General features: G+C 39.8%; 1 protein-coding gene and 1 long non-coding RNA gene across 2 annotated transcripts in view; one reads left to right on the forward strand and one right to left on the reverse strand.

Annotated features, from left to right (window-relative positions):
• The window catches only part of LOC141079405 (uncharacterized), a 91,860-nt gene that overhangs the window by 56,782 nt on the left and 20,375 nt on the right, over positions 1–14,703 (forward strand). The window contains exon 2 of the long non-coding RNA XR_012228379.1: positions 7,566–7,734. This is a non-coding gene — a long non-coding RNA (uncharacterized lncRNA). The remainder of the gene's footprint in view (positions 1–7,565; positions 7,735–14,703) is intronic.
• Positions 1–14,703, reverse strand: part of ITGAE (integrin subunit alpha E) — a 265,900-nt gene that overhangs the window by 56,737 nt on the left and 194,460 nt on the right. The window contains exons 23-27 of the mRNA XM_073565319.1: positions 9,328–9,429; positions 6,171–6,250; positions 5,875–5,952; positions 5,196–5,268; positions 5,007–5,114 (exon numbers count right to left, since the gene is read on the reverse strand). Of these exons, the coding sequence (XP_073421420.1) occupies positions 5,007–5,114; positions 5,196–5,268; positions 5,875–5,952; positions 6,171–6,250; positions 9,328–9,429 (441 nt within the window). The remainder of the gene's footprint in view (positions 1–5,006; positions 5,115–5,195; positions 5,269–5,874; positions 5,953–6,170; positions 6,251–9,327; positions 9,430–14,703) is intronic.

Consider the following 14,703-nt stretch of genomic DNA (forward strand, 5'->3'; position numbering starts at 1 on the left):
ATCCATTCCGATCCGATATTTTCAAGTATCGGCTGGTATCGCTCAACTCTATCTACTATCCATCTCTATATCTATCTATTTCTACATCTATCTTTCTATCTATATCTATCTAACTCTATATCTATATATCTATATAGCATTATACCCTATGAGGGGGTGCATTATTCCCTATGAGGGGGGCAGTATTATACCCTATGAGGGGGCAGCATTATACCCTATGAGGAGGCAGCATTATACCCTATGAGGGGGTGCATTATTCCCTATGAGGGGGGCAGTATTATACCCTATGAGGGGGGCAGCATTATACCCTATGAGGGGGCAGCATTATTCCCTATGAGGGGGTGCATTATTCCCTATGAGGGGGGCAGTATTATACCCTATGAGGGGGGCAGTATTATACCCTATGAGGGGGTGCATTATTCCCTATGAGGGGGGCAGTATTATACCCTATGAGGGGGCTGCAGTATTATATTCTATGAGATGGCTGCATTATATTCTATGAGATGGCTGCATTATACTATGTGAGGGGGCTGCTTTATATTCTATGAGGGGGCTACCCCAACTCCTGCTACATAATTAAGACATGTACAACCTTATATTATACCCGGATATTAGCGTGTTTTACCGCATAATTGGTGGTCTGGTATTTAACTCTATGCAGCTACATAGTGGGCCCCAAGAATGATTTTCTCTGGTGGGCCCAAGGTGTTCCAGTCCGACGCTGCAGATATGCTTCAGGTATGGATTGCATTTGATATGGTCTTGCTTTTAAAATATTTAGAAGGCCGCAATGGCACAGTGAATAAATAAAAATGTAGAGTAGGACCCCCCATATGAGATTGCCTTGGCGTGGCGGGGTGGCTCAATATATTGATCAATATTTTGCTAAATGTCTCATTTTGAATGCAGTAAGATATGTGCATATGCACCTCATGTTATGCGTTCTGACCACTGGCAGTGCTGGCTCTTCTCTTTTTTTATTCCAGTCTTTGCGTGTATGAGAAGGGACCACCCCCCCAGTCGGTACACGTACTACACACAGACCAGAGTAGTGGGGGAACAGGGTGAGATGAGTAAAATTCATTTTTTTAATGTCATTACTTGTAGGGGGCTCTGTTCCGACCCTGAAACTGTATGTAGAGCATTATTGGGGCATTATACTGTGTGAGGGCTGTAGGGGCATCATATTGTATGGCAGCTATGGGGCCATCATACTGCATGGGGGGCTGTAGGAGCAAAATACTGCATGGGGGACCTCATGCTTTGTATGGGTTTATAAGGGCATCATACTGTATTGTGAGTCCTCACATCATGCACTGAGAATAAATAGAGGTGCCAACAATGTAAAGTCCCATTCAATAAATAGTGTAATGAGGATAGGGGACATATAAGGGCTCACTTGTCCCCTCTTTTCTGTGTTTGTTATGTTGGTTATTTATTTTCTTTTGATAATTTAATAAAGATTTGTTTTATTACTTTTTATCCATTTATTTCAGTCTTTGCACTTTCTTTTTTGTTAGTTTTGCATTTGTTTGGTGCCTTTGGGACATTTATTTTGGTCAGTTTTACAATCCTTATTATTTAATATTGTACTTTACTAGCATATGGAGTGGAGTTAAACCAGTTCTTCCCACTTAGTTCTGCTCAAGGCCGGTGTCTGATTATATGTTCAGCTGTTCCAGACTGTCATACAGTAACAAGCTACTACCAAAAAGCTCAGTCCTGCTATTCTGGTGCCATTCACTCCCTTACTGCAACTTGTCTCTGCTATTACTGATGCTGTTCACAAATTATACTTTGCTGAATCAAGATAACGGATAATCAGGGGCGGACAAACTGCAGGTGCAGCTGGTTGAGTGGCACAGGGGGAGGGGGGCCCTTGCAGGCAGGGCCGGCAACATCCAACCAATGCCCCCCAGAGATTCTGAGAACAGGGGTCTGCAGTCTCATCCTGAATGGAGCCGACTTGTGCTTGCTCGGCCTCTGCTCTCTTCATTATCTAGAGAGCTGCTGAGTGCGTTGCGTTTGGCTCTTTCCATCAGTTCCATAGACAATGAATATAGCAGAAGACAAGCAAGCGCCCTCCAATCCATTCATGGCTGTGCTGCCGAGTCCTGTCCCTAGGACTGCTGGCGGTCCCAGTGATCAGTCCCCCAAAAGTCAGTAATCTGGAAAGAGCTGTAATCTGTAAAGAGAAAAGTGATCGAAATGCCAGAATTACGGGTTTTTGGTTGCCACAATTCAACAAAAAATGCATCATTACGGTATACCAATTGGGTTAATTATTTTTTTTATTTTGATAAATTGGACTTTTCTGAATACAAACTGAATACCGAATATGTGTATTTTCTAGTTATCTACGTTTCTTTATTGTTAACTAACTATTTTATTTTTTACATTTTAAAAAACATTTTTCTCTACATTTTATTTTAGTACACATTTCCCTTAAGGCACTTGAACCTGCAATCATCTGATTGCTTCTACTACATACAGCAATACCATAGTATTGCTGTATATAGTAAAAATCACTCACAGGCTGGACGTCACAAGAAGTGATCACAAGACAGATACGCGGGCGTTCAGATTGCCTCCGACTGTGATAGAGATCAATTGCCAATGGAAGCCAATGGTCGCACAAACTAACAGGAGCTTAAATGCTGCTGTCAGCAATTGACAGTGGTATTGAAAATTAAAAATTGTGTTATTGCAGCTCGGTTCTATTCTCTTCAGTTAAGAAGAGCTGCAATACCACACATCACCTGTGGACAGGTGTGGCGCTGTTTTTTTTGTAATTCATTATTTAAGAAAATTTTTACACACAGTACAGCACAAGAAAGTTATGACTCAGCCAATTAATCAGTACATGCTTCACAAATCAAAAAATAATAATTGGATTGAGAATCAATGAAATTTCCATAAGATCGTATTGGCAGAGACCATAAAACAGGTAAGTTATATAAGAAACTAAACAATAGAAAGAACTAGATTCAGGTAGTATAAACCTAGGGATTGTAGCAACGGCTCCAAAAGAACGTATGCAGTCCTTCTGGAGATCTACAAAGACGAGACAAATAGGAGTAGGAAGTGCACCAGTTAAAGCATCCAAATGAGTTAAAAGATGAGTAATTAGAACTGTCAAAATTGAAAAAGTATGTAGTAATTTGGGGAAGATTTGAGATCGGGCTCTGTCACTTCGGCGCAGGACTCAGAAAGGGAGATGAGGGATGTATAGGTATGGCAACAACTGAGAGCTGTCAAGGGACAAGAGAGGGTCCATTTATCCAAGGATGCCAAGTTAATTGGAACTCGCTATGTGAGCGCGACTCCCAACTTGACAACTCTTCCATTCTATAGATGTCTTGAACTTTAGTTACCCACTCAGCAATTGTGGGGGGGGGGGTTGTCTCCAATGAATGGAGATGAGATGTTTAGCAGCCGCTAACAAAAGTGGTAGTAGGTTATGTTTCTTGGGTCTAAACTCTTTAGTAGGTAGTGATAGAAGGACTTCTTGAGGGGTTAGATTCCATTTAATTAAACCTAATTGGCGTAAGGAACTATTGATTCCTGACCATTATGCAGAAATAGCCGGGCATGTCCAAAAGATGTGGGTCAGTGTTCCAACCGATCTAGAGCATCTCCAGCATAGAGGAGAAGAAACCAAACCCATATGGAACAGTCTGTACGGAGTTCTGTACCAGTGTGAAAGAATTTTAAAAGCATTTTCCTGTAAAAGTCAGTAAGTTATCCCTTATTATTGGGATTGGGGATAACTTGATTTATTTGGGGAGCAACCCTTTATCAGATACCAGATGCTATAGATACCAGACATATAATTTACTATAATATATACATGGTTGGGCTCACCAGAACCGAATCCTAATGGAGATATATATTTTCCATCTTAGTAGAAAAAAAAAAAAAAAAAAAAAATTATATATATATATATATATATATATATATATATATATATTTTTAGAGGTGTGGCCCAAGTAGACCTTTTGCTATGGTGCTCTGTGAACCCTATACATGCCCCTGCTTGAAGGGCAGTGATAGTGAGGGCAATCTGGTCTGTTGCCAAGGCTCCAGTGGTCTAATGGCCAGATTGTCCTCATCATAAGGCCTCTTTCACACTTCAGTTTTTTGCATCAGTCAAAATCCGCCAAAAGGACGGATGCTGGATCCATTTTAGAACTGATGACAACGGATGCCACCCGTCCGTTTTTTTTGACGGATCCGCAAAATGAAGAATTTTAAAGGAATCGCAGCCTGGAAAAGGAGAGAGAGAGAGAGATTTTTGTTTTGTCCGGCACCCAGAAAGAATTTCGGGTTAAATGAGTGTCTGGAGGATCCGCCAGAAAAAAAAACGTTGCAAGCTCCGTTTTGAAATCTTTGAGGATGGTGACGGACAGCAACTTTTGGCGGATCCTCAAAAAAAACGGATGCAACGGACAGCAATCCGTCACAATCCGCCAATAATGGAAGTCAATGGGGAAAAAACGTATCCTTAAAAGAAAATTGAGGATCCGTTTTTTTCAAAACCTGGCGGATTGTGACTGATTGTAAAAAACTGAAGTGTGAAAGAGGCCTAAGCGGCATGCTGGGCAGGAGATCCACACAGCTGTCAGTGTCTGCCCCTGCTGATAGTGTACTAATTTCTGCTATTCCTGGTGCTGGTCACAACTTTTTATAAATTGTTTTTTCTGGTTGTGTGCTGTAGTTATGTAGGATTTATAACCCCTAAATAACAGTGATGATTAAATGAATATCAGTTATATATACTAGATTCCTTGATAGGGCATTGATCCAGGGAACTAGTCTGATTGCTGTATGTGGAGTCGGGAAGAAATTTTTTTCCCCCAATGTGGAGCTTGGTGTTTGCCGCCTGGGTTTTTTTTGCCTTCCTCTGGATCAACATGTCAGGCTATGAGTTGAACTGGATGGACTTAAAGTCTTCATTCAACCTTAAATACTATGTTACTATGTTAGATCATTGTCAGGGAACACACCTGAATCTTCTGGATAAATTGTATTTCTGAAATAGTATCACTTCTCAGTTTAATGGGGACCTGCAACTCCAGACTCAGTTCAGCAGAGAATGGATTTTCTGCAATCACCTGAGGAAACAATTTTGTGTGTTAAATCGGGGGGTGAATAAGCTGCTTTCAATACAAACTTTAGGAATATTGCACACTTACATTAAATGTATATTGGATCTCTTCATACAATGCTGGAGCAGATGGCATTTGTACATATATTTCTGCCTGTTGGCTAAAACAATCGATAAATGTTAAGTTCTGTTAGATTTCTACTTGCTCGCTTGTGCTTGAGGTTAGCACAGGAAGCGAGTTTCAGTAAAATGTCCAGGCTGGTTTATAAAAAAACCTTCATAAACTACTAAGGACAACCAAACAAAGACAGAGTTTTTCGACACAAAATGAAAACACGAAGTAAGCTGTCCATACAGTAGTGCGAGTTTGCCCGCTCGGATTAGTGTCCAGCTCCTGAGTAGCAAACACAAGCAATACTAGAGGTCTGCAGACCTCTACACACAGGGACTGAATGAGAAAACGGGTCTCCTTTTTATCTGTCATACCACTCCCCGGGGTGGGGTTATTATGAGGAGGCTGTTACAGCACTCCTAACCCATTATGGGGGTAAATCCTGCTGTCAGGTTCCTTTTAAACATATTGTAATATCGCACCAATGAATGAAGATCCTGAAGAGAGTAAATTGCATCTTGTTACATGTACTCCTGGTGCACATGTCAGCCAAACAATTCCTGGACATTAACGAAAATATCTTATGCCGAAATCATTCAAAAGACCTGATATAATAAATAATAATAATAATGCAAGAAACATTTCCAGGACTTACACAGAGAGGACAGCGCTGAAGGAATGTCTTACAGGGAACATGGTTTTCTGAACCAGCGGTGCTGAGGTTTTGTTAAAGCTGAAATCAGTGAAATTATTTATTAAAAAAATAATAGAATGTTATAGAGTCATGACATACGGTTGTGGGTTCAAGAGTAGGGATTGTTAAAACTAACATCATATTGGCATCTTAGGGATTACAGGATTTGGTGATGATGTGAGCACAGTCAGCTTCACAGGTGATGCTGTTCTAAGTACATGATCTCTAAAATGACTAAATATAAAAGGTATTCTTACTTGTCAACCACATAATATATGATGGCCTCCGGAGCAGAAATTTTTTTTTCAGTTAATTGCCAAATGATTGAAAATGTCACCTACATGAACAGATATATATTATTATTCCTGAAGTAAGTAAATGCATGTTATTTCACAGGGACTAGAAAATAAACTATAAAAAAGGCAAAAAAAAAGTCCAACTACGTCAAGGTGTACCTAATATGGTCCCTATCATTAATGTCTCACCTCTCTGTGTGCCAAGCCAGGTCTCATCAGAACTGGGGAAATGAAAGGAAACCAGGCATACCTTATAGTTAAAACCTTGCTTTGGAAAGAGGGGTTGATAAGGGTGCGGAGCACTGGAGGGTGCCCCCATTAAAATGTACCACAAAAAGGTTAAAAACACTTTATACTGATATGTAGTGTATATATCTGTTTGTATATTAGCCTCATAGCATATTTGTGCACCAGTACATTAGTTTGATACTATAGGTGTGCCGGCCCTATATTTTTTATTTTTAGTGGTATATATTGTGGATGAGAGGGTTGCTCCCTTCCTGGCTCACCACCCTTTTCCACCTACCTTTCCCAGTAAAGATTTCTATCACTTCCCCAGTTCAGAAGGGGCAATACTTGGCACTTGGATAGGTGATAGGGACCATCCCTATAGATGAAGGTACACCTTGACGTGGTTGGATGGTCTTTAGTGCTTTTTGATCAAAATAGTGTTAATCTTATTTACACGTACTATTACTTATTTACTTACTACATGGTATATGCTCATTTGGATTTTTATTTTACTAGGGTTTTGTCTATGTATATTTACTGTAGGGTTTTCGGTTTTCAGAAAAATTAGTCGCTAAGCATAGCTTTTTTTCTTCAAATCAAACAAACCATGTTTTAATCACCACTGGTCGCGGTGTCTGGCATTGTCTTCAGCACTAATGTCATGTCGACAGCGCTGCAGCTAATCAGTGTGCACAGCAGCTGTGCACATGTAGATAGCATAAGTCACTTGGAGCCGATGAACTCAAGGATTGGCTGCAGTGCTGACAATGAGACATCAACATTGAAGACAATAACACGGGTGCAGCAGCAGAGACTCAGCGTGGCTCCTAGGAAGAGCAAATAAAGCAAAGTTTGAGTTTGTTTGTTTAAAAGAAAATGTGACTGGGGACAGGGGTGTTCTGAAAACTGAAAACCCCTTCAAACTAATACCACTGATGTATACATTTGTATTCCAAACGTAATATAAAAAGATGAATCAAATCCAAACCTGTCAAGACTACAGCAAAACACTGCTGCCCCTAAGCTGTAAGTCTGGAAATTATAAAGTCAAAGAATAACACTCTGCAAAGTGGTATAGCTGTAACTGGGATAATTTTTAGACTGTTTTTACTTTTTCTTTTCCAGATTTCTCAGCTTAGAGGAACCGACACCAAAGATATAGGCACCAATCCATCAAGACTGGTGTTTTGCACTCTTTCTTGATGAACGGTAAATTGGAGTAAGATGCACGAGGATTAAGAAAAAGTTGAACCTCGTAATAAATTTAGTGCATCTGTCAGCTACAGTCCCCAAGGTAAGAGATGCACTTCAGGAGTATAATTCTAAATTACAGCACTTTATTTAAATTATGATGAATTAATTGTCTGCTCTTGGCTACTCTTCCTTTTGGCTAAGTTAATTGACTTTAAATCGTAGTGTCATGTGCAGTTAGGTGGACGGCAAGGATCAAGTTTTGGTTTTAAAGAGTAACTATTGGTTTCATTTTTTTCACAAATCAATAGAATGAAAATAAGAAACTTCTTATGTCATATATCTTATTAGAAAAATCTGCTACTTTCTCCTCCTGAACTGAAATTGAGGCAAACGTTCACACGTTCAGTATTTGGTCAGTATCTTACATCAGTGGAGACGTGTCTCTATTATACTTTTCCTCTGATCATTTCACTCCTGGTTTTGGCTTACAAATACTGAACATGGCCTTACTTTCCCATATTCTCAATTCATGGATGACAATCGACCTTTATTAAATACTGATTTTCCCATATAGGCTCATGCACATGTCAGTGATTTTCTTGTATGAGAAAATTGGTCTCAGTTTCATCAGAGTTTCATCAGAGTTTGGGCAGTGATTCAGTTTTTACCATTAGAGTTTGTTCTGAGTTTCATGAGGTTTTTTCTTATAAGAATTTCATCTAAGTTCGGTCTGAGTTTCATCTGTTAAGATCAGAGTTTCATCTAAGGGTATGTTCCCACAGTCAGTAAACGCTGTGGGTTGGACGCTGCGTACATTCCCATCGTCTAATCCACAGCATCCAGATGTTAAAGCATAGTTTCAAGAAATTCCATGTCCACTATGCATTCTCCGACACCCGCGGCTTCCCTGTGGAGACTGAACTTGCGGCTCGTCTTTGCAGACCACAGCATGTCTATTTATCTTGCGGAGACGCGAGTGATAAATTTCACCCTCCTGGTATATTGGATGCAGTAATTCCGCACAGTTCAATGAACACATGCGGAATCACCTGCATTCAAAAGTCGGCAGCACTATGGACGGAGCGGACATGTGCTGAGTCCAAAGCGCTGCCTAATACTGAATGTCTGCACATACCTTTAGTTTGGTCAATGTTTTAGTTTCTACCATCAGAGTTTGGTCCGAGTTTTAACAATTTTTTCTGATAAGAAGCAAAAAATGAATCTCCAACTTCTCCTATCAGACTGTGAAAAACAGACATAATTTTGATGGCAACCTTGTGCTGTCTAAATTTGTAACAGACGCATAAACTTTCATTGCCAAGTTTCATCCGACACTCAAAACAGCATTAGATTTTGCACAGACCACTCAATCAGCAAAAAAAATTACAGACATATGAACAGGTCTATAGGTTTATCATAAGTGCGAGTGCTATCTGAAAAAAAATACATATAGTGAAAATCTGACGTGCGAATGAGCCCTTACTGAGATAGTACAGTACAGTAGCTGACAGTTGGCGCTTATAAGGTTCTATGGAGAGTTTATTGGGGAAGAGGAGGGAGGAGGAGGTAAAGGACGACACAGACATTCTGCTGCAAGTTCTCCTGAAACCTCGGTTACATATTAAGCTCCTGGTTATTCAATTTATAACTCTGGAGAAAACATTGGTTGACTGAATGTGATTAACAAACTTACAGTGGAAGCTTCAAACACAGGATGTGATATTCCACAGGACATTGTAGAATTAGAAGATGGAGGGATTTTGGGAGCAGAACATTTGACCCCGGGATTATTAGCCTAAAAATGAAAGACAAAGACTTTTAAAAAATTTGCCACAATTCATCAAAGAATTTATAATAATGCATCATATTGAAACAGTCTTGTTTCAGGAAACAATACATATACATTACCTGCAGTGAACAGACTATGACCCCATATTTTTTGTATCAAAGCATCTAATTATTATTATTATTTATTATTATAGCGCCATTTATTCCAAGGCGCTTTACATGTGAGGAGGGGTATACATAATAAAAAGTACGGTAATCTTAAACAATACAAGTCACGGAGGGTACAGGAGGAGAGAGGATCCTGCCCACGAGGGCTCACAATCTACAAGGGATGGGTGAGGATACAGTGGGCGAGGGTACAGTTGGTCGTGCAGTGGCTTGGTCGATCGGTGGTTACTGCAGGTTGTAGGCTTGTTGGAAGAGGTAGGTCTTCAGGTTCTTTTTGAAAGTTTCCACGGTAGGCGAGAGTCTGATATGTTGTGGTAGAGAGTTCCAGAGCAGAGGTGATGTGCGGGAGAAAGCTTGCATGCGATTGTGGGAGAGGAGATAAGAGGGGAGTAGAGAAAGATCTTGTGAGGATCGGAGGTTGCGTGCAGGTAAGTACTGGGAGACGAGGTCACAGATGTATGGAGGACACAGATTGTGGATGACTTTGTGTGTCATGGTTAGAGTTTCGAACTGGAGTCTTTGGGTAATTGGGAGCCAGTTCAGGGATTGACAGAGAGGAGAGGCCGGGAAATAGCGGGGGGACAGGTGGATTAGTCGGCAGCAGAGTTAGAATAGATTGGAGGGGTGTGAGAGTGTTAGAGGGGAGGCAACAGAGCTGGAGGTTGCAGTAGTCAAGGCGGGAGATGAGCGAGTACACAGATCATTGTGAATGTAGGACAAACTGCAATATCACCTATTGTGACTGGTGGAATCTATCATTGTATTTCTGCCTCTGATGATAACTAAACTACTGTAAACTGTTCCTGAAAAGGGCAGGAAGAATGAATCTGAAAAAGCCCTAGTCCCGATGACAAAATCATATAAGGGCTTGTTTTTTGTGGGACTTTTGAATGATATAATTCATTTTACCATACGGTTTACTGAAAAATGTGAAAAAAATTCCAAGTGAAGGAAAACTGCTACAAAAAAAGACAATTTCACAATTTTTTTTTGGATTTTGTTTTTCGGTATTCATTCTGCACTTAAAATTACCTGGAAATTTGATTCTCCAGGCCAGTACAATCGCAGCAATACTAAACTTGCATATTGTTTTTTTTAATTTGTGCAGTAGAAAAAAATTCAGAAATTAGCAAAAAGAAAATTTAGCTTGAGTTGCCATTTTTCAAAACCCTTACGGGTGTGAGCACACATTGCAGATTCTTCTGTGGATCCACAGCGGATTTGGCCTTGTGGATCCGCAGCAGTTTCTGCTGCGTTGTACAGTACCTTTATAGTCAATGTCAAAAGAAAAATGCAGTGCACACGTTGCAGATTTTTCCATGCGGATTGGCTGCGGTTTCAAAACCGCAGCATGTCAATTCTTTGTGCGGATTCCGCAGCGGTTTGGCACCTGCTCCATGATAGGTGTCAAACCGCAGGGGAAAAACGCAGGCTAAATCGCACTAAATACGCAGATAAACCACAGGTTTTTTGACCTGCAGATTTACCTGCGGATTTGGACAAATCTGCGCAGAAAAATCCGCAGCAGAATCCGCAACGTGTGCACACACCCTGACATTTTTATTTTGGTCTATGGAGCTTCGTGAAGGCTAGTATTTTGCCTGGTGACCTGATGTCTCTATTGAGACTTTGGAGTGGATACAATAGTTTGATCACTTCTTAATGCATTTTTTGTTGAATTGTGGCAAAGAAAAAAACCTGCAATTCTGGCATTTCGATTTTTTTTCTCTTTACAGATTACGCTGTAATCTGTAAAGAGAAAAATGATCGAAATGCCAGAATTACGGGTTTTTGGTTGCCGCAATTCAACAAAAAATGCATCATTACGGTATACCGATTGGGTTAATTATTTTTTTTATTTTGATAAATTGGACTTTTCTGAATACAAACTGAATACCAAATATGTATTTTCTAGTTATCTACGTTTCTTTATTGTTAACTAACTATTTTATTTTTTACATTTTTTACATTTTAAAAAACATATTTCTTTACATTTTATTTTAGTACACATTTCCCTTAAGGCACTTGAACCTGCAATCATCTGATTGCTTCTACTACATACAGCAATACCATAGTATTGCTGTATATAGTAAAAATCACTCACAGGCTGGACGTCACAAGAAGTGATCACAAGACAGATACGCGGGCGTTCAGATTGCCTCCGACTGTGATAGAGATCCATTGCCAATGGAAGCCAATGGTCGCTTAAATGCTGCTGTCAGCAATTGACAGTGGTATTGAAAATTAAAAATTGTGTTATTGCAGCTCGGTTCTATTCTCTTCAGTTAAGAAGAGCTGCAATACCACAATTCACCTGTGGACAGGTGTGGCGCTGTTTTTTTTGTAATTCTTTATTTAAGACAATTTTTACATACAGTACAGCACAAGAACGTTATGGCTCAGCCAATTAATCAGTACATGCTTCACAAATCAAAAAATAATAATTGGATTGAGAATCAATGAAATTTCCATAAGATCGTATTGGCAGAGACCATAAAACAGGTAAGTTATATAAGAAACTAAACAATAGAAAGAACTAGATTCAGGTAGTATTAACCTAGTGATTGTAGTAACGGCTCCAAAAGAACGTACGTAGTCCTTCTGGAGATCTACAAAGACGAGACAAATAGGAGTAGGGAGTGCACCAGCTAAAGCATCCAAATGAGTTAAAAGATGAGTAATTAGAACTGTCAAAATTGAATATGTAGTAATTTGGGGCTCTGTCACTTCGGCGCAGGACTCAGAAAGGGAGATGAGGGATGTATAGGTATGGCAACAACTGAGAGCTGTCAAGGGACAAGAGAGGGTCCATTTATCCAAGGATGCCAAGTTAATTGGAACTCGCTATGTGAGCGCGACTCCCAACTTGACAACTCTTCCATTCTATAGATGTCTTGAACTTTAGTTACCCACTCAGCAATTGTGGGGGGGGTTGTCTCCAATGAATGGAGATGAGATGTTTAGCAGCCGCTAACAAAAGGGGTAGTAGGTTATGTTTCTTGGGTCTAAACTCTTTAATAGGTAGTGATAGAAGGACTTCTTGAGGGGTTAGATTCCGTTTAATTAAACCTAATTGGCGTAAGGAACTATTGATTCCTGACCAGTATGCAGAAATAGCCGGGCATGTCCAAAAGATGTGGGTCAGTGTTCCAACCGATCTAGAGCATCTCCAGCATAGAGGTGAAGAAACCAAACCCATATGGAACAGTCTGTCCGGAGTTCTGTACCAGCATGAAAGAATTTTAAAAGCATTTTCCTGTAAAAGAATACACCTTGAGAAACCATGGGAGTTGCCTAAGATTTGACTAGTCTCCTGGGGAGATAAAGACAAATTTAGCTCAGATTCCCATGAGGATAAATAAAGTGGCTTAAATTGAGATAACGGATTGACCAAATTAACATACAATTAAGAGACGAGTTTAGGTGGAATTGAATGGAGACCTACCAAAAATTCCAGCCATAGCCAGTCAGAACCATGTTTGTATCTCGATCTAAATTTGGTAGTAATAAAACGGTTCCATGACAATTGTGTACAAGATTATTGTGTACGGACAATTGTGTACAGAAAATTGTGTACAGGCCAATTGTGTCCAAGGACAATTGTGTACAAGGACAATTGTGTACAGGGCATGGACTTGTACACAATTGCCTTGTACACAATTGTCATTGTACACAATTGGCCTGTACACAATTGTCTGTACACAATAGTCCGTACACAATTATCTTGTACACAATTGTCCTGTCACCTAATAAAACGTATATGAAGTTTCTCGAGGTTGTTTTCTGGCGTCTTTTGGCCAGTCTTCTGTACAGGGGACCTGGTTAGATAGAAGGTGCGAAATTGGTAAATTCGGTAAAAAATCCCATAGACCATAAACGTCAACATAGGCCGGGTCAGTCAGCCAAGGAATGACTCTTATTGGAATATGGTCTAAAAAATGGCAATGAGGTAATATGTTAGGAACTAAAGAAAGTCTAATAGATAATGTATTATAAGTAATGGCATCAATCGAGTGAGTAGCTGGGGTACAGGAAGACCAAAGAAAAATCTCAGCCATATTGCCCATCAGACTTACTTCCAAATTTAGAGCTTTCTGATCAGAGTTGGTCTTGACCATGCGTAGCCAACGAGAAAGGTGGATGGCCTGGTAGTATTTCTTGAAGTCAGGGAAACAGAGTCCCCCTTTATTTTTTGGTAAAAATAAAATTTTGGGAGGCAGTCTGGCTCTTTTCTTTTTCCATATGAATTTTGAAACTAATTTGTTCACTATGATAAAAAAGGAATTGGGAAGAGGAATAGGGACCATATTCATAATATAAAAATTTTTTGGAAAAATATAGCATTTAACAACATTGATTCTCCCTATCCAAGAAAGAAAAGGTAATTCGTAAGAACTGAGTAGAGTTTGTAGGTTGGAAAGCATAGGGAGAAAATTAAATTTATATTGTGTAGAGGGATCGGCGGTTAAATGAATCTCCAGAAATTTTAATTTTTCAGGAGGCCAACGAAAAGGGGTCGTTTGTTTCAACCTCGAGACCTCTCTTTCTGATGCCGAGATATTCAAAATTTCAGAGTTACTCATATTAATTTTAAAGTTAGAAAGAATTCCAAATTCCGTAAATAAATCTGAGAGGTGTGAAAAAGCTGTATTGGGGTTAGTAATCAAAAGTAAGAGGTCATCTGCAAAAGCAGCTATCTTGAATTCAATCTGGCCCACCATTAATGCCTTGATGTCGGGGTCTTGCCTGATTTTCTGTATCAATGTTTCCATCACTAGGACAAAAAGGGAGGGGGAGAGAGGGCAGCCCTGTCTAGTGCCGTTGGTGATCTTGAAAGAGTTTGAAAATAATCCATTTACCCTGACCTTAGCAGTTGGGGTCGTATAAAGAGACATAATGGCTTCTATAAAAGGAGGAGGAAAATCAAATTTTTGCAAAGTGCAAATCAAATAATGCCAGCCAATTCTATCGAAAGCCTTCTCGGCGTCTGTCGACAGAATGGTTAATGAGGTGCCAGAGCGTTTAGCATGAGAAATAGCAAGTAAAGTCTTTGTAGCATTGTCTTTTCCCTCCCTTCCCTTTACGAAACCCACTTGGTCAGGGTGGATTAATG

The sequence above is a fragment of the Dendrobates tinctorius genome, unplaced genomic scaffold (genome assembly GCF_039654945.1).
Source record: "Dendrobates tinctorius isolate UK_male_01 unplaced genomic scaffold, ASM3965494v1 ptg000016l, whole genome shotgun sequence".
Lineage (NCBI taxonomy): Eukaryota > Metazoa > Chordata > Amphibia > Anura > Dendrobatidae > Dendrobates > Dendrobates tinctorius.